This window comes from Budorcas taxicolor, chromosome 17, assembly GCF_023091745.1.
Source record: "Budorcas taxicolor isolate Tak-1 chromosome 17, Takin1.1, whole genome shotgun sequence".
NCBI lineage: Eukaryota > Metazoa > Chordata > Mammalia > Artiodactyla > Bovidae > Budorcas > Budorcas taxicolor.
In genome coordinates, this window is record NC_068926.1 from 69,315,319 (window position 1) to 69,335,954 (window position 20,636).

The following is a 20,636-nucleotide window of genomic DNA, read 5'->3' on the forward strand; positions in this document are numbered from 1 at the left end:
TGAGGCCCCACCCATAGGCCCGCACTTCCACCTGCCCTAGCTGGGCCGGCCCGAGCTCCACTCTGGAGAAAATAAATAAGGAGACTCAGGCAGAATCTGTGCTGGGCCAGCCAGACCCTCTGCCACGCGGGGCCAGGCAGCGGGCCCTCAGAGGGTGGGCGGGCTCTGGAGTGTCAGTCAGTCGGTGAACCATGTGGTGTGTGGAGACCCCAGCCCAGGGGCCTGAGCTGCCAGGGTTACAAGTAGGTGTCCTCACTCTCCTGGGACGTCAGGCTCTCCCGGGAGCGGTGGTGGGCTGAGTCCTGGGGGGCCGGGTCCTGCGCGGGCGCATCCTGTGGGGGAGATGCGTCTCCCGCAGCGGCCGCCGCCTTGGCCTGACCCGGGGTGGGGGGCCGGCCCTGCTGCCCACTCTCTCTCGCCGGCTCCCGCGGCTCCTTCTGGACCTGCTTGGATGCCTTGGACTTGCCTTTGGAGCCAGAAAGGGGGGCGTCCGGGGGCAGGCGGATGGACGGTGAGGGCTGCAGGCTGGGTCGTGGGCCCGGCTCTGCCTCCAGGATGGCCTTGGCGCCGTGCAGCCTGGGCGGGGACGGGCACTGCAGCTCCCCCCGTGTCTCCTGCCAGCGGCGCAGCTGGATGAGGTGCTCACGTTCAATCTGGCGCTCCGTCACTGGCAGCTCCACCACCTGTGGGGCGGTGAAGGTGGGGGGCATCAGGAAGAGCTGTCCCCTTCCACCTCCCATCCCGGGCCATGCGGGCTGACCACAGGACGGTGGTCACAGGCCCCAGAGTGACTGCCAGGTGAGCCAGGCCCTCGAGGCCCACCGCCTCGGAGGAGAAAGCCACGAGTCCTCCTGTCTACCTGTGTATCACCTCACTACAGCCCCCAGAGACAAAGATCCACAAGAGCGAAAGACGGGAAAATAAAGCCAAGACTGATGGGTGGGGGCCGCACCTACTCGCATTCCTCTAGGTGGATCTGGGCCTCTCTGTGCCCCTCTCCTTGTTCAGACAGAAGGACGAAGTCTCTCCGCACCGTCCAGGGCTGCTGAGCACAAGGCCGCAGGCCCCCACCAGGGCCCTCAGTCTCCCCCTCCCTCCGGGGGTGAGGGGCAGGGGTGGCCGTACCTCCTGGACCAGGAAGGCCTCCTGCATGACCTTGGGGCTGAGGCTCCGCAGCCGCTCGATGGTCTCGTACTGGCCTTGGCAGCCTCGGACCTTCTCGGGGGAGCCCAGCGCCTGCTTCAGCAGCACCAAGCCCACCCGGAAGATGATCTTAACTCCTGCGGGGGGCAGGCAGTGAGTGCAGGCAGTGGGGGCTGCTCTGGGGAGTTTCTCTGCAAACAGAGGCCCCCCGTGAACTGGACTGGTGGCAGGGGTGCTGCCCCAAGCCCAGCCCAGTACCTTCACAGAAGAACATGTCCCAGACACGCAGCACGGAGCTCCAGGGCAAGGTGCGCGAGAAGGCGCACATGAACCACTCGGTCATGTAGAGCAGCGGGTCGATCTTCTGCTGGCTGAGGTGCTTGTGGGCCACGGGAGACACCTTCTGCAGCAGCGAGAAAAGGATCTCCCCGTCCAGCTGGATGGCCTCCTGGGGGGACAGGGAAGCCACCGGGCCGTGACCGAGGGCCCGTGGCAGCCGCCCCTGGGCTCCTCAGGCGGCTCACACCACAGGGTGCCAAGCTCCTGCTAGGTGCCGGGTGCAATGATAAGCACACCAGACACAGCTAGTCCCCCTCTCTGAGCGTGCCGTGCAGAGAGGCAGACAGACACGAACCACAGAAGCATCACGGGCTGAGGGCGTAGAGGGAGGGAGGGGGCTGTGCCCCCTAGGGGCACAGCAGGAACAAGACCCTGGGGGTCGTGTGCCAGAGGTCCCACCTGTCAGGTCAGGGAAAGCTCATGGGTCATGGGCTGAAAGCTGAGGGGAAAGAAGAGTTATCAGAAGAAGGAAGGGGTGGAGGATTAAGCCTACTGGAAGGCCAAGGCAGGAGGAGCATGGTGCCCTGGAGGAACAGCCACAGTGAGACAGAGGTGGAGGGAGGGTGGGAGTGGGAGGCCGGGAAGGACTTCCACGGGCGCAGGACGGCTGCGTTAAGGTCTGGAGAGGCCACAAAGGTGTCAGGTCTGGGCTGGGTCTCAGGCCAGGGCCAGGCTGGCAAGCACTCACCAGCTTCTCACTGTAGTAGCCGGGCAGGTACTTCTCACAGATCTGCACCAGGCACCAGAAGGCTTGCTGTGGGGAGGAGAGGCGTGAGGCCTGGCTGCTGGGTGCTCCCCGGCCGCCCGCCCGCCCACCTGCGGCCTGGGGGTACCTCGGCGGGCATGTGCATGAGCAGCACGGCGGCGATGGGCGCCTGGGCCTGGCAGTAGCCCTCCTCGGGTCGGTAAAGCGTGTAGGCTTTCAGCACCCGGAACAGGTCCTGCTGGCTGCGGAGAGGCGAGTGGGGAAGGGCTGACGGGTGGACTCGGCCACCCACAGGCCTCACCTGTGCCCCAGTGGGCCAGACCTGACTCGGAGGCTGCACTTCCCTGCAGACTGGGGTCACCAGGGGTCAGTCCCCCACTGCAGCCCCTGTACCCTCCTTTGACAGGTGAGGGCAGAGGCTCAAAAAGAGGGCAGGGAGCAGGGCTGGGGCAGGGCGTGTGGCCCCTCGGCTAGGCCAGCCCCGTCCCAGGTCTGTCTCGGTCCTGGCCTGGCCGCCACGTCTCTCCTCTCCTGCATACCTTGTACCCACCCAGCTTTCTCCAGCCTTATTTCTCCCCACTCAATCTATGCATCTTCCTGTTTCCAGAGGAAGGCCAGGCCAGGCGAGCCTAGCTCTCTGGGAAGTACAGGATGAAGTGCCCCAGACCTAAGAGGACCCATCAGACTCAAACCAAAGAGGGAACTAACAGTGCAGTCAGGACCCTCCAGCTTCCGGGACCCCCAGCGTCCTGCCAGATTCATTCTACCCCCTCTCTCTGAGGGAAAGGGACAGCCCACAAGGCCCAGCCTGCTCACCCGTGGCCCCCCCGGGACACAAACATCTCGTGGAAAGGGAACTGCCGGTGCAGGTCACGCTCAATCACATCCAGCCACTTGGGGTCCCCAGGGGACATGTCCAGCTCCTGGAAGCAAGGTCAAGAGCATCTCTTAGGAGTTAGGATGGCTGGGAGGATATCACTGTCCCAGGTTGTGGAGGAAGCCCCATCACCAGGGACAATGTCCACCTGATCCCATCCTGACTGGGCCTCCCCGAGGACAAGTCAGGAAGCTTGGGCGGGGCAGAGACGAGCGGAGCAGAGTCCTGGAAACCCTGAGGGGCTACCTAGGCTCCAGGGGGAAGACCCATGTGGGTAAGAGTGCCTGACATAGCTGTGGCTTGAGATAACCTCCAGGCACTTCATTCAGGACTCAAACACCTTGTTACCCCCTGAAGATGGAAAGCAACTTGGAAGCAACGACTCCCACCTGGGAGGACCACCCTGAGCACCACTTGAGATGGCACATGTGGGCCTCGCCGACTGTTCTCCTCAGCCCCCCAAAGACAGGTCCTATTGTTACACTGTTCACAGGTGAGGAACTGAGGGTCAAAGAAAAGCCACTTGCCTGATGCCTTGTGGCTAGAAAAATGATGCAGCTGGGTCTGGAAGCCAGGCTGACTCAGAGCTGTCAACCCCAACTCCTGTGCTACCCACCTCCCTGTACAAGCGGTGCCACCTATTCCTACTCAGGAAGCGTGTGCGCGCATGTGCGTGTGTGCGCGCGCCCTGCTACACTGAGCAGTGACAGGACATCTGTCACACCACTGGCCCCAGAGCCGTCTCTGGCTGCTGGGGTTTCAGCAAAGTTTTTCTCTTTCCTTTGAACTTCCGTGAACATTTTTGCATGACTTCCATTTATGAAAACAAAACTAGTACACAAAAAAAGATCCTTTCTCAATTACTTGAAATGTCCTTTCTTATTTGCTTGTTGGTTACAGGGGTATGTATCATTTGTCCAAATTCTCTGAACTGTGTGCTTAAGATCTGTGCACTTTACTTTATGTAAGTTCATAACCTCAGCTTTCAAAAAAGAAAGAGACAACTCAGTGGAAAGGATGCCTGGAGGGCTGAGCAGGGAAGCAGACAGAGCCCTCCTTGTCTGCGTGTTGGGCAGCGCAAGGAGGGCCCCAGGAGGAAGGCTGGGGCCACAGCAAACACATCAGTGGGCACAGGCCCAGGCCCCTGCCCGGCAGGTGACTTCATACAAGTGCCTTTCCCTCTGTGCCTCCTCAGTGGGGGTATCCCAGGATTGAAATAAGGACCCTGGGGTGTCAGGTAACTTGATACAAGAAGGTGAACACTGAGACAAAAAGCTGATGCAGTGTTGGAGGCTGGAGGCTGGAGGGAGGGCCCAGGGCTGGACAGTAGGCCCTGGGGCGGGTGCACAGCCACAGACGTGCGCACACAAGCTGTGCAAGTGCAGCCCCCCAGGAGGGCTGCAAGTGCCCTAGGCGCCTGCAGGTCAGGGTGCTGTCCTGACCCGAGACACTTTCTTGAGTACAGTGCAGGCCTGCTTCTGTCAGGAAGGAAAGGAGGGCCACAAGTTCTCCTGAAGGCCCCACTGAGGCACGGACCTGGGAACCCAAGGTTCCTAGAGCACGCTCATGGGGTTCCTCAGCAGCCCACGGCACTCAGCCACACAGAGTCACCACCCCTCAGAAAGGGAAAGGTGCAGCCGAGGGCCTGCAGGGAGAAAGGGGGCCGACAGTCCAAGGCAGGTAGGGGCCGCTGGGGGCGACGCAGTTACCACAGCCCCCACAGAGTCTGCAGGTGCTGGCGTCATCATGAAGGGAAACTGGAGAAGAAAACCAGGGAAGAAAAAGACTGGAAGGTCCTGTCCTGCCTGAGGAAGAAGCGGCCACGCAGAGGAGGAGGAGCTGCTGGGGTGTGGAGCCTGTGCTGACAGCGGAGGCTGGGGTCAGCGCAGGCCTGCAGGGGCAGGACTGCTGCACCCTTGTGGCGCCCCTGCCTCTGGCCTCTTGCCCCAGCAGCCGGAGGCAGCTTCTCTCCCCGTCCACTTCCTCCACCCCACAGGCAGGCAGTGTCCCTCCCGCTGTGCTCACAAACCACTGTTCTGGCCCCCAGGACCACTTCGGGGCCCCGCCACTAAGCTTCAAAACATCATGAAGGGCTTTCTGGGCCAGTCTACCTCCTCCCACAAGCAACCTTCAGAGCCCACAGAGGCGGCCAGCCCCTCTCGGGACGCACCACTCCCCAGACACACACAGCACAGAGAGCTCTGCACTCCGCTCCTCATCAGAGGCACTCACGTCTGCTAACTGTGCAACCAGGAGGCTGACCGGGCCCCCAAGTTCCCTTGGCTCTCAGGCTATGCTCTGGCGGCTGAAGGTAACCTAGGGCCTTGGTGGTGCTCCCACCCCACCCCTGAGCCTCCCACTCTGCCAGAAGGCAGCCCCCTGACATGGAAGTGATGTAGCCACAGGGAGGAAGACTCTGGACCAAGAGGCTGCCTGAGTGGGCATGATGTCGGTGCTCTGTGGGACAGCCCGATCCCTGATTCAGGCCTGCCCTCAGCCAGACACTCCAACAACCCCGGTCCCCTGGGCCACCCTCCCCACCTCCGGTCTACAGCAGCAGCTCCAGGAACAGGTTTGGCGGGAGAGGGCTGTTCACTGAAGCATGAATTTTGTCAACAAGGAGCTGCTGATTGACAGCTCTCTCACTGCCTATCATCAGTCCCAAGAGCCTGGGAGGTGCCCTGAGGCCTGGGGCCAAGTCTGGCAGGTGAGCTGGGGCAACCCCGGGAAAGCCAACTGACTCCCCGAGTTCCCTAGAGGAGCAGGCTAGAGGAGCAGCCCGGGCCAGGGGGAACCCAAGAAGCCTCATGAATGGAGGGGTGTTCTTCACCTTGGCAAGCTGGGGTGGGGAGCAGTGGGAGGGGAAGGCATGGCTGTCAGAGGGTATCCCGTCTGACCCCTGACTGGCTTCTGAACTCTAAGGACACTGGTTTGGCTCTGCCACCCCCGGAACAGACGAGCCCATAAGCAACATGGGTGAACCCTGTCTAGCTGGCTTGGATGAGGCAAGAGAAAGTAGAGAATGGGAAGTCAAAAGGTGTTAGGGTCCTGGGACCCTGCTGGGCAGCCCCCGAAGACCCAGAGCTCAAGCCCCAGGTGGTCAGGGAAGGGCTCTCAGTGTCCCTCCCAATAACCAAGAGCTGAGAGGTAGCCCACCAAGTCCAAGAGAGCAAATCTAGGGGGCTGCCAATCTGTCTACCCCACTGAGGCCTGCTCAGGGCTGGCGCCTCAGATGAGCAGAGGCCCCGGAGTCACAGACTGACCAGGCCTGGCAGTCAGCTCTGGAGGGGAGAGGTCCCCTGAGCACAGAGGATCAGCGCCCCCCAGAAGATGTCCAGAGACGAGGAAGGGAGGGCAGGGGAAAGAAGGGCAACTCACGTCGAACTTTCCAGGGTTCTGCTGCAGCTTCACCTTGCCTCCTGACAGGTACTGCCAAGCGCGGCCCCGCAGAGAAGGTGGGATGCCTTTCTGGCACCGCAGCCGGATCTGGAAGTCAAAGGGAGGCCATACCTGTGCATCCAGCCAGGCTGCCCGCTGCCCCCTCCCCAGCCCCCAGAGGCTAGTGCTCATCAGGCCTCCAGGGAGCATGGGGGCAAGAGCCGAACGGGGGGAACGCGGACTCCACTCTGTTGCTCCAACACCGCACCGGGTCTGCTGCCAGCAGGTGAGGGCAGCGGCCCCGGTTCCCTGGCCTAGTGACACACAGGGGTTCTTCAAGTCCACACAGGATTATGAATCTCCATCTCCATTTTCTGAATCCAAATGGAACCAGACAAGTTAGAGGAGCCCCTGGGATGTCACCAGGAAGGGATCTGCACGATGTGGAACATGGCTCAGCCACAGGGAAAGCAGCTCACAAGATGACTCGGAATGTGTCCAGAGACGTGTCCTGGGTGCTTTCATGGGAGTGTTTAAGCAGCTGTGTGGCAAGATACATCCAGCCTAGAGAGGAAAGATCTCAGCAGAATTCAGGAAGAAGACAGGAGCTGATCAGAATGGCTCCCCCTTTGTTTGGTCAAGAATCCCCTCTCTTCTGTTCTCCCTGACCCTGAGCTCTCACGATTTCCAGACCAGGGTGGAGGCAACTGGTCTGGGTGTGAGTCCTGATCCCAGGCTAAACTGGCGCCGGCCTTCCCCATCATGGGCTGGGAGAGGGGAGGGAGGAAGTGTCTGGGGAGCTCACGACCCAGAGCTAGTGCTCAATGCATACGCTTGTTCTCTTCAACAGAAAAAAGGCTTCCACTGCCAAACCCGGCTTGAGAAAGCATCACGCTTCACAGATGGAGAAACTGAGGCACAGAGTCGGGACAATATTAAGGTCATTCCATCAGGGATCACGCCAACTTCCAGCCACACCACACAGGCTGGAGGACCGAGCCCTGGGTGCTCACTTCTCAGGCCTCTCCAAGTCATGTGAGGACATGAGCTTCCTCTGGACTTGAGGGCAGAGTGAGGCTCGAAGGCAGGTGCCCTGATCATCCTTGACCTCAAGGCCAAGGGTCAAGGAGACCGAGGGCAAAGGCAGAGGCACCATTCCTCTGGAAAGAGGGCAGAGGACTCTCCGGTGACACTGCCCTCGGCCCCTGCACCGAGCAGCCTGGCCTGGGGTGGAGATGAGAGCACAGGGCAGTGGGAAGTGGGCGGTGCCTGGATAATGAGTTTGAATCCAGCGCTGACCTCAGCCCATCACCTCTCATCAACTGTAAGATCAAAATAGTAACAACTAGGATTCTATCAGAAGTGGTGCAGGGGCACATGCCTAGCACGGCACCTGACACGGTTGATGTTAATAAATGATGGCTTCCTCTCTGCCCCTCCAATCCCGGGAGGACACCTGAACTCAGAGGCCCTGGGCTCACTCCTAAGTCCCCTTATCTGGAAACCCCCTGAAAGAGTCCCCTGGGAGGCTCCCCGAGGAGGGAGCACAGGAGGCCTGGGCTTCCTAATGACCAGCATAAACAAGAGAAAACTTTCCAAGGGTCAGAGGGAGTCAAGAACCAGGAAGGAGACAGACAGGCAGGCTGAGGGCAGTGGGGGAAGAGCAGAGTGGCTGGTCAGAGGAGCCAAGTTGCGCTTCTGGGACTGCCTGCAAAGTGGGGAGAGGAAGGGAGCAGAAGGGACTGGCCTGCCTCCATGGACACTTTCCTGCTGCTGTGGGACTGGGGTCTCCTGAAGGAAGCCACGTGGTCTGGGCGGGCTTTGGCGAAGGGGTACACATGACCTGGAACCACAGGCCCTTCAGGCTCCCCAGGGCCAAGCTCAGCTGAGCTGGCCCCCACATATCATTGCAGCCCCATCACCCTTGGTCTGCTCAGGACCGAGAAGAGTCCAGGAATACCTTCAGTCCACTAAGCTCTCAGAGCAGCCCAGCCTCACCCAGGCCCAAGGTTGGGAGGTGGGGATGGACAGCTGGGAATACAACCAGCTTCCTTGGTGGCTCAGTGGTAAAGAATCTGCTTGCAATATAGGAGATTTGGGTTCGATCCCTAGGTCAGGAAGATCTCCTGGAGGAGGAAATGGCAACCACTCCAGTATTCTTGCCTGGGAAATCCCATGGACAGAGGAGCCTGGCGGGCTACAGTCCATGGGGTCACAAAGAGTCAGACACGACTGAGCGACTAACCTTCCCCCTCTGGCCTCTGGCATCCTCCTCAGCTCGGGGTGCTGGAGATGATAACCTCTTAGGGAGAGGCAGAGGTGGGGATGAGCAAGGGTAAAGCCAGAGAGAGTGCTCAGCAAACAGAAAGCACAGGAATTGCCATTATCTGAGGTAAGGCCTTGGGAAAGGAGAGTTCTGATGACAACTGAGAGAAGCCACACCTAGCCTGCTGAGCTCAAGGAGGGCAGGGCAACCTTTAAGCAGAGCCTGACAGGGGAAGACAGCATTCCAACCAGCACCGTCTCTCTGCAGGGCCTGGCCGGGTCCTGGGGACTCAGGATCAGTGCAGGGGGTGGGGGTCTGGATCCACTTCTGGGTGCAGGTGTGGCCTTCCTGTGCCACCACCTCCCGACCCAGCTGGCATGGCAAGGCAGTGAGAGCTCTAGGGCCAGAGTGGCAGGAGACAAGCCATGCACTAGGGTCCCTGGGGAGGGTGGAGTGCAGTCTCCTCTGGTGGCCCCGGCTGGGCGGGTAGCCCTGGTCTCTAACCGCAGTGCCAGGGAAGCAAAAGGGAAGAGGAAGTGATGCTGGCTGCTCTGCGGAGAGGTGCTCCCCACGGCTCCCCTCTGGAATCCCCATCTGCGAGGAGGTGGGGGGTGGAGTCTGCGAGTCACCTCCGCAGACAGTGAGAGGAGCTGAAGCTCAGGGTAAAGGCCCAAGGGCTGAGGAAGCAGGAAAACAGACCCCAGAGTCAGGCAGGAAGCAGCTGGGCAACAACTGTCTTAAAAAAGTATTTTTTTAAGTGAAATTTTTCTAATAAGCCAAAACTGAAAGCCCCAAAGTTCACACAGAACAGTAAGAAAGAGCCCCGGTCTGGGTGCACCTCTCCTCCCATGGGCACAGGGCTTTACAGGAGGAGGCTTGCAACAGGACACTCATTCCCACTTGAGCAGGGAAACTGAGGCTGGGGGAGTGAAGGGATCGCCCGAAGTCACTCTGCTAGCCATGGGCATGGAGAGTTGGGGCTGTGTGGCCGAACCTAAGCCCAAATGTGACCTTTGGCCCTGGGTTTCTGCTAAGCCCTGCAGTGGCTGTGCCAGCCTGGGCCAGACCAGCATGTCAGCTGACAATGCAGGCCAGGGGGTCACTGTGCGCTGGGGACTTGTGCAGAGAGACCCCAGCTGTGGGACTGCAGACAGGCCTCCGCTCAGCCAGGGAGTAAGCAGACCCTGCCAAGGTGAGCAAGAGTATCAGCACATGTGCGGTGGACAAGGATGCGCCTACAGTGTGGCAGAGCTGGCACCTAAATACAGCCCACCAGAAAAGGACCACTGGCATGTTCATTTTTATGAGACCATTAAACTGTGAAGTCACTTTTCCTTCTTTTTGCTTTGGCTAGGGGACAAGAGGGAACTCATCAAATTAATCTAGAGGGTAAAGAAGGCCCCTTATTGTGGTGGCAAAGCATGCAGGCACTAAAGTTAGACTCCTGGGTTCAAACTTTGACTCTGCCGTCAGTCATAAGTGGGGATACCACCACCACCAACCTCACTGGGGTGCTGTAAGGATGACCCAGCTAAGTGCCCAGCACACTGTGTCAACATACATTAGCCACTATTAGTATATCAAGTCCTCCCCTAGGTGGTAGGCAGTAGTAAAGTCTTGCCCCAGGAGTGCTGGAGGAAAGGTGCCTGAAGGGCCTTCAGCTGAGAGCGGCTTTGAAGTGTGACTCAAGGAAAGAATTCTGCGTCAGTCTGAAGTCATCTGGGAGGACCAGCTTCTGTCTGTATTTCCTAGCTGGTGGGGGGACACTGGGCGGCTGGAGGCCCTCCTGCTCCTTCGAGTGATGCAGCCCCTGCCTCTTCAGCCCGTGTAACCCCCACTGCGACGTCCAGCCCCAGGCCTACGGCCAGGTCCCTCACCTTTTTGTGCTTCTTGGCCATCCACTTGTCCCAGTTGTTGAGCATGTCCAGCCACTTGGACTCCCTCTGCCTCAGCACCTCCAGGGGGACTTCCTCCAGCCTGTGGAGCAGAGGGCAGGGCCTGTCAGAGGTGCCGAGAGAAGCAAAGGCCCTGGCTGAGGTCCCAGGTACCAGTCTGGTCAGTCCCCGTCCCTCCCCTGCCCCTCATCCCACCGTTCCCTACGGGGCTAACTCACGAACCCTCTAACACAGACGCGAGGGAACACAGCGCCCTCCCTAGAAGGCACAGGCTGGAGAGACAGTAGGTTCAAGCGCTCACTCCCCCATGTGTCAAGGGACCAGGGGCCCCAGTGCCTGCACCTGTGCACCAAAGCACAGCATTCCCACCCTGGCTCTGTGCCGATAAACAAGCCTCTTCAGAGAACCAGCATGCACAGTACAGAGCTGGACGGAAAACTAGTCAGACAAGTACAGGGATACCACGCTCACCTCGGCATTCTAACAAAACTAGTTACTCATGGTTTCCCCAGTTACGCCCTGGCCCTGGCCCCCTCTCAGCCTTTGCTCACGCCAGTCCCTTTGTGGGGACTGGAACACACTCCAAGTTGTCTCTGCCTATCCAAATTCAAAATACACTTCACAGCCCCATCAGACACCACTCAAATTTGTGCACCCACTCACGGAACCGCTGTCACAGCTATGTAGGTGGAGCTCTAGGGCCAGGGCCTCCGGGTAAACTGTGGGGAACAGTCGTGTGACTAGAACAAGTCCCAGCCCTCATGGCACTGACATTCTACAGGCTCTGAATGCCCACAAGAGCTGGTGGGGAAACACCTCAGCTTGGAGACCTACCCTGGGCAGCACCGAAGCAGCTGTGGCAGGCTGGGCAAGACCCCTGGCTTAGAGGGTGCTTTGAGTGAGTGAGCTCCTTCCAAGGAGGGAGTCCCTGGAAGTTCCTGAGTTCACATGACCATGGGGCAAAGAGAAGACGACCAGCGTTTAAAGGCTGCGCACTCTACGTGTGCTTCCTTGTATTCAGCCTACAGAGCAATACTGGTAAGAATGAGAACAACGGGCATGTGTCCTTCTCTACACACACATACACAGTCTCAGAATTATTTTTCAAGCAGTAGACTATGGATCTTTTAAATTTCTTTCTTGCGCGTCTGCCCCTTCTTTTCCAATTAAAAAATACTGGCATTATTGAGAGGTAAGATACCCAGGAAGAGTATACTGCTTAGAGTCAAACAGCAAATCAGTGGAAAAACCTAGACTCAAATCCAAGTCAGATCGTAGCCAAGGGCCTGCACTCAGCACTGCCTGACCTCCCAGAACGCAGCGCAGGGTGGAGGCCCTCAGGAACAGGACACAGCGGGGCCAGGGTTTGGCCCAGGCCTTGAGTCTCTGATTCTCTTTCTACAGGAAGGAAATGCACTGCTAGAACTTCTACTGGTTGGACGAGCAGTGGGAGGGGCCCCGGCAGAGCAGAGCTCCCAGACAGAAAAGGGCAGGTCCTCTTCGGTTTTTTATCTGGAGAACTGCACAGGCCTGAGAGCAGCGCTGGTGCTGATCAGGCGAGGAGAGACGACAGCCCTTCCACACAGGCCACCCGCCCACCCTCTCACCACCTGGAGGCAGAACCGGGGCACAAGGACAGGCTCCTTCCTATCCCTCCCCTCAGGAGAAAAGCAGAGACCACCACTTTAGATCAGGTAATCTACAAAGAAATGTACGCACGTCTCCAGGCAGCCCCCAGCCCAGGGAGCCCAAATCAAAGGCCCAGCATCACAGGCCAGGTCACCTCCCATCATACAGCACTCTCTCACACATGTCAGGGGATGAGCCTTCTAGTTATCTAAACTAAAGGAAGTAGCCACAGGGAGCCAACAGGAAGTTCTGGCAGCTATGAATGTGGATATCTGATCCAACTGCCCCATTGAGCAGAAGAGAAAATGGAGGCTCATAAGAGGGCAAGGCTTTTGCCTGAGATTACCAGTTTCCAGAGAATTCCCATATGATTAAATACATACCCATCTGACACCCTGACCCTCTAGTCTGTCTCTGTTGATAAGATCTGATAGCAGGGCCTCAGAGATACCCAGTCTCCCAACTACAAATACACAGGGGAACAGGTTCAAGCTCAGTGTTCTTTTAAATGATGCCAGATAACACCTTTTGCAGTTTCAAAGACCCAGCATCAAACCTCAAACCGGAATTTCAAACGGGTACAAAACAAACTACCGTATTTCCTGGATTCCAAGGCACTACTGATTTTAAACTACACCATTGATTTGGTAAGATCGTCGCAGAAACAAACAAAAAATCCACTACCACTTTAAATGTACATGTTCACTGAAAGATCTATTTTTATTTTCAAAACCTTAAATTGAGAAATTTTGGAGGAAAGACGGTCATTTGAGTGGCCTCTCCTCCAACAGCAAAGGAGTCCAACACCTGCTTGACCCGGCACTCAGCACTTCACCTTCTAACTACAGTGAACTTCTCTTCATATACAGAATGTGCTTCTGAATGGCTACACACTACCCATTTTCTTAAAAATCAGAAGGTTCACATCCAGTCTGGTGGGTCAGGATCTCAGAAGGCATCTGATCAGACTGCTGTCTGATACAGAAATTCCTTCTGCCCTCTTGCCCTCTCTGAGCCTGTTTGCTATGCAACTGGATGGCCTGCCTTGTGAACTGACCCTCAAAAGATGCCCAGAAAGGAGCCGTGATGTGGACTGGGGTCTGGGCATCTCTGCAGATGACATGACGGTGTGGAGGCCCTGAGGTGGCTCCCTCCTAATAATGGGGGGAGAGTGTGAGCCAGTTTCCAGTGACAGGGAGACCGACCAAATGGCCAACTTAAGGGACCAAACAGCCCATAGGGATGCTTCCGGCCTGAGAGTGTCACTCCCCCTTGCAGAAAACTCCTCCGTCCTTAAGGTGGCCTGAAGGAGTCTCCGCAACCAGAAGAGTCTAATGAGGACAGTCTCTAGTGGAACTCCTCAGGGCTGGGCCTTCATCATCTCCAGGTGAAGTCACCCTCATTGCTGAAGCCATACTGTTAAGCTTTCTGGTACCTCCTGTCTACCGCAACACCCCTTTCTAAGGCTGCACAATTCTCAGCCAGATCAGCCTCATACTAGACAAATGTAATTATCCCTCATCACTCACCTACCCCTACCTGGAATGCCTTTTCTTCTCCCCTCTCCAAGTCACAGCAACACTTCTGTGGCCCAACATAATAAAAATGACAACTTCAACAATAACAGCAGCAACAGTAGTTACCATTTTTACATCATTTACTACTTACCAACATCTTTCAAAATATTTATATATTACTTAAAATACTAATATATATACACACACACATATATATATACATGTGTTATTTTCATGTATCTTTCATAATAACCCAACCATAACATTCTCTCCATTTTCCTAAAGTAGAATCCAAGTCTTAGTCAAGTTAAGTGCCTTGCTCAAGGCCATGTTGTTGTCGTTTAGTCTCAGTCATGTCTGACTCTTTCGTGACCCCACGACTGTAGCCTGCCAAGCTCCTCTGTCCATGGGGTTTCCCAGGCAAGAATACTGGAGTGGGGTGCCATTTCCTTCTTCAGGGGCTCTTCCTGACCCAGGGATTGAACCACGTCTTCTGCTTGGCAGGCAGGTTCTTCACCTCTGAGCCACCAGGGAAGCCCCCAAAGCCATGCAAACCCAGGCTTGCCTCACGCCACAGTGCATGCTCTGAACCCCAAAGTCAAGCCCTTAGCCTCCACACAGCTGCTGTGCCTGCCCAGATCTCATTAGCTGTCTTCCAACCTGAAGACCTTCATCTTGACTACTTACAACACCATTTCTCCAAGTTTTTAAACTGAAACTCACAGTATGAAATACATTTTGTACTGAGACTATACACACGCACACATAACCAAAATACATTTTATGAAACAATTTACTCCTACATGTACTAAAGCACCTGATATTTTCAGTTCAATTCTTGTATTATTCTATCCTACTTCCTACTTCTTTTTTATTTTCATGCTGGTCACAATCCCCTAAAATCGATTCTAGCACTAAATCACCAATGAATCAAGACGTGATGTGAAATGAGCAGCTCATCACAACTTGGTCATGCTGCTCAGCCCTGTCCCTCCCTAACCGGACTGGGTCTTGAGCTATGTAACTCCCGTTGTGCACCTGACGGATACCGACAGATGCCTGCCTGGTTTTCTCCATGACATCATTCCTTTCATCTATTGCCTTCAGGGCTACAAGCCACTGCTGCCTACAGCAATTGTATTTGTGCCCCTCGTAGCCCAGTGAGAGCCTCAGAGATTAATTACCATTTCCATTGGACCCATGAGAAACCTGACCCAATCAGAGAGATCATATGACTTGGGCAAAGCCACAAAGCTATTAAGTGGCAAACCAGAGCTCCCCTTTGCCCCAGTGACTCCTGTGCTGCTCCTCCCTCCCCTGGGAAGGCTGGGAGGACATCAGGCCGCTCTCCAGATGCCACTGTGGGGCCCTATCTCTGGCCCTCAACCCCCTGGAGACAGTCTAAGCCTTCCTCCAGTGCTCTGACTGTCCCAGTGAGTGGCCTGCCCAAACCCAGCAAAGCTCAGCAAGGCCAATATGCTGGACGGGCAAAGCTCACAAGCACACCCTTGACCACCCCCTCCTGGGGAAGGAGGCACAGAGGAGACAGAAACATGCAGCCAGAGGGTGACTGAGCCCAGATTCTGTTGGGCTCTCAGCTAAGCTAAGCTTAGCCATGCTGTGCTGCGGCCCAAGGCAGCAGTGACAGCCCGATGACACCAGCCTCCCAACCTTCTCCCCAAACCCAGAAGCTGAAGGCTTCCAAGAGACGAGACGGACAAGACCAGCTCCCAAGGCTACCTGAGACCCAGGCTCTCTCCGCCTTGTCCCTCCAGCCATGCACTTTCCACCTAAGAGCGCCGTCAGCCCCTCTGGCTGGCAGACTCAGCCAGGTGTGGCGTCTGTGCCCATGACCCCTTTATCCAAAGGTGTCAGATAAAACCTGGTCCCAAGGAACCAGTGTAACCCCCCTCCGCTAAGCCTCCCTCTCCAAACCAAACCAAACAAAAAGAAACAGCCCAAGCATAAAGCCCAAGGTCGAGACCTCGGGATGAATTCTCATCTCAACCGTTAGGAAAGCCATGTGGAGTGTGGGAGACAGTAAAAAGAGTGGGGACCTTGAAGCTAACCAACCGAGGGTCCATTCCAGCTCCTCTACCTGGGAGACAGACCTTGAAGTCTCAACTTCATCTTCAAGTGGGACCACACACATAAGGTCTAAATGAAGAATACATGTGTATAAGGACCCAGCCTGGTGGGTGGCCAGCTAATGGTAGCTCTAAGGTGACCAGTATTTGCAGCTTGCCTAACACTTTCCCATCCCTCTTCTCATCTGACTGGTCTACACACACACACACACAGCAGGGCAGGACTATCCCCATTTTACCCACGAAGCAATGGAGACCCCAAGAGATTAAGCCGTTTACTCAATGATACACGGACTGTAACTCTTGGCTTCCGACCCAGCTCTGCCACTGTGAGCTTCCAGATCTCCACCTGTAACATGGGGCAAGGCCCCCCTTCGGAGGGCAACAGTAAAGACCACATGAGACAGGAAGAACTGGCACACTTCCAGCACCCATTCTGCACCACTTCTGCCAAGCACTACATAGGCGCACAATTCCCCAAGGAAGCAGCTTTTATCATCTCCACTTAACAGACACGAAAACTAAAGTTTAGCACAGCTGAGTAATCTGTCCAAGGTTACGCAGCCTGGAAGTAGAGATGCCAACTGAGCACTAGGCCATCCAATAAGTATAAGGTGATCCCCATGTAGCAGGGCCTCAGTACCTACCACATTCCCCTCCTCTTCCCTCACCCCCCAGGAGACACCACTGCTCTCTGTGCCGAGACGGCAAGAGTGAGCAAGATGCAAGCGTGGAACACTGGGAAGTGGATGCGCAATCACAGATCCAGGGACAAGGGTGGGGGAACTCCCCTCTCCCACCCAGAGCTGGAAGGAGTGAGGCTAAATAAAAAAGCTGACCTACTTTGCACACTGAGTAACAACCTCTGGAGTTCATTAATCCAAGTGGTGGTAATGACTAAAAGTATAAATAGCCTTTATGCCAGCTCCATAATCAGCCCTGATAGGAAAAGAGAAGGCAGGAGAGGCTGGGCTGGTGATCTACAGATGGCCAACAGGCAGGGCTGGGAGGCCTGTGAGGTTCTGGAGTGAGTCCCCAGACAGCTAGGGAGGCCTAGGAACTGAAGGGCACGCGGTCTGCCCGAGGTCGCGCTAGGAGTCAGTGTGGGGAAGCAGGGTGGTCTGCAGCAGCCTGGTGCTCCCTCCTGTGGCCTGGCAGCCCCCGCTTGGAGGCAGGGCAGTGCGAGGGCTCCCTGTCTAGGCGAAAGAGTCCTGCTTGCTTCACTCTTCCCCAACACCCGCGCAAGCTAGGTCTGGGCCTGCCTCCCTTTCCCACAGGGAATTCCCTGGCTTTGCTCCTTCCAGCCCTGGGTCAGTGCACAATGGTAAACAGGTTCTCTCCACCCTTCTCTGGCCTCGGTGCCCTGGGCCTCTGCCCAACTCTCCACTCGGCACAGCCCCACCCCCCTTGTTGTCAGGGGCAAGAAATGGTTCCTTTAAGCACCAGCCTTGCTGGCTCCAAAAAGCAAGGAATCCCCCTCCCCCGACTCCCACTCAGCTAGGGAAAGGCACAGACCAGAGCAAAACCTCCCAGGGCAGCTCTCTCTGAAAAATGCGGAGAGGTATGGAGACTATTCGGTATTCCCTGGTGGCTCAGCAGTAAAGAATCCACCTGCCAGGGCAGGAGATGTGGGTTTCATCCCCAGGTCAGGAAGCTCTCCTGGAGAACTGGCAACCCACTCCAGTACTCTTGCCTGGGAAATCCCATGGACAGAGGAGCCTGGCGGGCTACAGTCCATGGGGTCGCCAAGAGTCAGACACAACTGAGCAACTAAACAACAACAAAAATGGAGACTATCCTCAACTGGAGACATCCCTTCTCCAAGCCCCCACCCCTATGGGGCAGAGTATTACTTGAAACCCCCACTGGCAACTGGGTCCTCGGGTCACAATCTCTGTGGGCACCATGACTCATGTACAGCCCCCTCACCCATCCTTACAAAACTGCTAAATTTGATTGATAGATCTTATCAATTTAGTCTTGACTCTCTGTTTATCTCTGCCAAGACTCCTGCAAGGCTCCCTACTGCCCACCTTGTTCAACAGAACTTCAGGCCCTGGCTCCCAGGCCTTCCTAGTCCCTCTGCACACCCCCCAGCCCTATTTCTAGACAGCCCTCTCTCTAAGCTGCCCACCTTCACCCCTACCCCGACTCCAATTCAGTCCCACTTGTTTCCCGAGGCCTCATTCAGAACAGCCTCTCATCTCTAAAGTCCTTCCTGCCACTGAAGGAATAGAACACAATCAGCACCGCATTACATTCCACACACATCTCTCCAGAGCCTGTGCTCCAGGCCCTGAATCTACAAAGCTGAACAAAACGCAGGTCCTGCCCTTGAGGAGGTCAATCTGGCAGGGGAGACAGATGGGGGAGTAAATAACAAGCCATACAGAGGTGCTATCACAGAAGCGAGGAGGGTGGAAGGCGCTACGAGACTGCAAGAAGGCCCCAGGCGGGGGTGCAGGTGTTCAGGGAAAACCTTGAAGGGAGCTGACTTGCTGGGATGATCCTTGAAGGGTGACAGGAAGCAGCCAGGCTGAGAAAGGGGAAACAGCACAACAGGCAGAAGACCCAGGATGAGAAAGCACACATTAATGGAAAAGAGCCTGGTGTGCTTGGAGAATGTGAGCAGTCCAGTGGAGCGAGTCTGGCTTCTCCACCCAACTGTCCCGTACCGCTTGCTGAGGCAGCATTCCACGAGGTGTGCTCTTGGGGGCAGGGACTCTGCCAACCACTCTCCCCAGTGTGTCCTGACTCTAGAACAGAGCCTGGGGGCCTGTGTTAGTCGCTCAGTCTGTCCGGCTCTTTGCGACCGCAAGGACTGCAGCCCACCAGGCTCCTCTGTCCAGGGGATTCTCCAGGCAAGAGTACTGGAGTGGGTTGCCATTCCCTTCTCCAGGCCTGGGTGGTGCCTAGCTGGTGCTCAATAAACATATGTTGACAGGTTCAGTGGCTCTGTGACCTCGGGCGCTCTAAGTTTCAGCTTTCTCCCCAGTGAAATGGGAATACTATCCTCTGCCTTGAAATCAGAGGGGAAAAGCACGAGCACAGAGAGCGCTTGATGAAGGGCACTCCCTCCCCGGCCTGAGTCCAGCGATGGATCTTCCTTGAAGCCCAGCACAGGGCTGAGCCCAGATGTGTTTGATGATGGCCTTTTACAACGTTATAATTCTATATTCAATTAACATAATTGAATGTCTGTTAGAACCCTTACCAGGCACTTGCTATGGACCAGACATGGTGCTCAGCACTTAGATTATTTCATTGAATCCTGACAACAAACATATGAAATAGGTCCTCTAATTAGCACCTCCACCCCACCCTTGGGCAGATGTAGAAACTCAGGTTTTTCAGCAAGCCAGTAACTATGCACCGTCCAAGGGGAGCAGAGGACAGCTCTGGGAGGTGTACCCAGGCCCTTCTGCTCTGTCACTCAGCTCTGGCACTGACTGCTCTCTACTCGGCTGGGTGGGTGCAAGCCCTCTTCCCAGGGAGCTTGGAACTCCCTGAACTCAGAGCCATATGCTGTGTGACGCTTGGCAAGTCACTTCACCACTCTGGGATCTGGGACCTACCTCTGTAAAATGGAGATGATGATGATAATAGCTACATCTCACGGAGTTAAACACGGTGGTCTTGGTGAAAGCCTGGTCCACCATGCAGGCACTCCTGCGAAGTGGCATGATCAAGTGACTGTGCTAGGGGGACAGAGCGGGTCACTGAGGGGCAGGACAGGGAGCCCAGGGTGAAAGTCCACAGGGAGCACAGGAGGGTGGTGGCATTATGAAGCACCCTCCGACTCCTTCCCCAAGTGACTGTCTCCACCCAAGAGGGCAGAGGCCCCAGGCAGCCCTACGACTGCATGCTTTGAATTGAATCTTTCAGGAGACCCACCTCTGTTCTCACTTCCGCTTTATCTTCATGCCAAAGAGAAGACAAGGCCCTCGCATCAGGGGCCTCAGAGTCAGGGTCACCTGCAGCCCTGTTCCAGATGACTCAATGAGGAACTGACTGGGGGATTCCCAACCTGCCCTGGCAGGTCAGAAAGCTCCAGACCACAAGCTGAGTGGGACTGGCTCCCGTCTTACCCCAGAGTCCAAGGGTATGTAGGCAGAGCACAAGGAGGAATGTGGATCTTCAAACCCAGGCTGCCTTGTTCTCTCACCATTAGGCCAAAGGCCTGAAGTAAACCTTAGAGGATAACTCACACTCGAATTATAAGAGCCACCATGTACCATGGAACCCTTACTTGGTGGTAGACACTGCTGGGCACTTGACCAACATCATCTCCTTAGTACTCATAACCATAGCTCGCATGGGGCCAGTTCCCACTCCCAACGCCACCATCTGGCTCATTTGCAGACTCAGAGAGGTCACATGGCTAGAAAGTGACGGAGCCAGGGCTTGAAGCCAGTCTGCTGGTGTCCTGAACCCAGGATCTCCCAAATTTAGGTTCTCCTTTTTTGAAATCAAGACAGAGAGGGAATCATCCTCCAAATGTGGCTGGCTAGGAAGGACCGCCTCTGGACACACAGAATCCAGGGCCCAGACGGCAGAGAGGAGGAACAAGAGTTCTCCAGTCTATGTTCCTGGTCTCCCTTAGCATCCAGCTGCTCCTGCCTCATCTTGCGTGAGGTGCTATATGTGGAGGACCTGGGATAGGAAGTGTGCCATCCCTTATAACAACTCAACAACAAAAACAGGACTTCCCTGGTGGTCCAGTGGCTGGAACTCCGTGCTCCCAATGCAGGGGGCCCAGGCCTGATCCCTACTCAGGGAACTAGATCCCACACACCATA

General features: G+C 56.1%; 1 protein-coding gene across 1 annotated transcript in view; it reads right to left on the reverse strand.

Moving 5' to 3' along the window:
• Positions 1 to 20,636, reverse strand: part of TBC1D10A (TBC1 domain family member 10A) — a 28,571-nt gene continuing 7,935 nt past the window's right edge. The window contains exons 2-9 of the mRNA XM_052654765.1: positions 10,587 to 10,686; positions 6,444 to 6,551; positions 3,005 to 3,111; positions 2,316 to 2,430; positions 2,171 to 2,236; positions 1,402 to 1,591; positions 1,126 to 1,280; positions 1 to 683 (exon numbers count right to left, since the gene is read on the reverse strand). Of these exons, the coding sequence (XP_052510725.1) occupies positions 237 to 683; positions 1,126 to 1,280; positions 1,402 to 1,591; positions 2,171 to 2,236; positions 2,316 to 2,430; positions 3,005 to 3,111; positions 6,444 to 6,551; positions 10,587 to 10,686 (1,288 nt within the window). The 3' untranslated portion in view covers positions 1 to 236. The remainder of the gene's footprint in view (positions 684 to 1,125; positions 1,281 to 1,401; positions 1,592 to 2,170; positions 2,237 to 2,315; positions 2,431 to 3,004; positions 3,112 to 6,443; positions 6,552 to 10,586; positions 10,687 to 20,636) is intronic.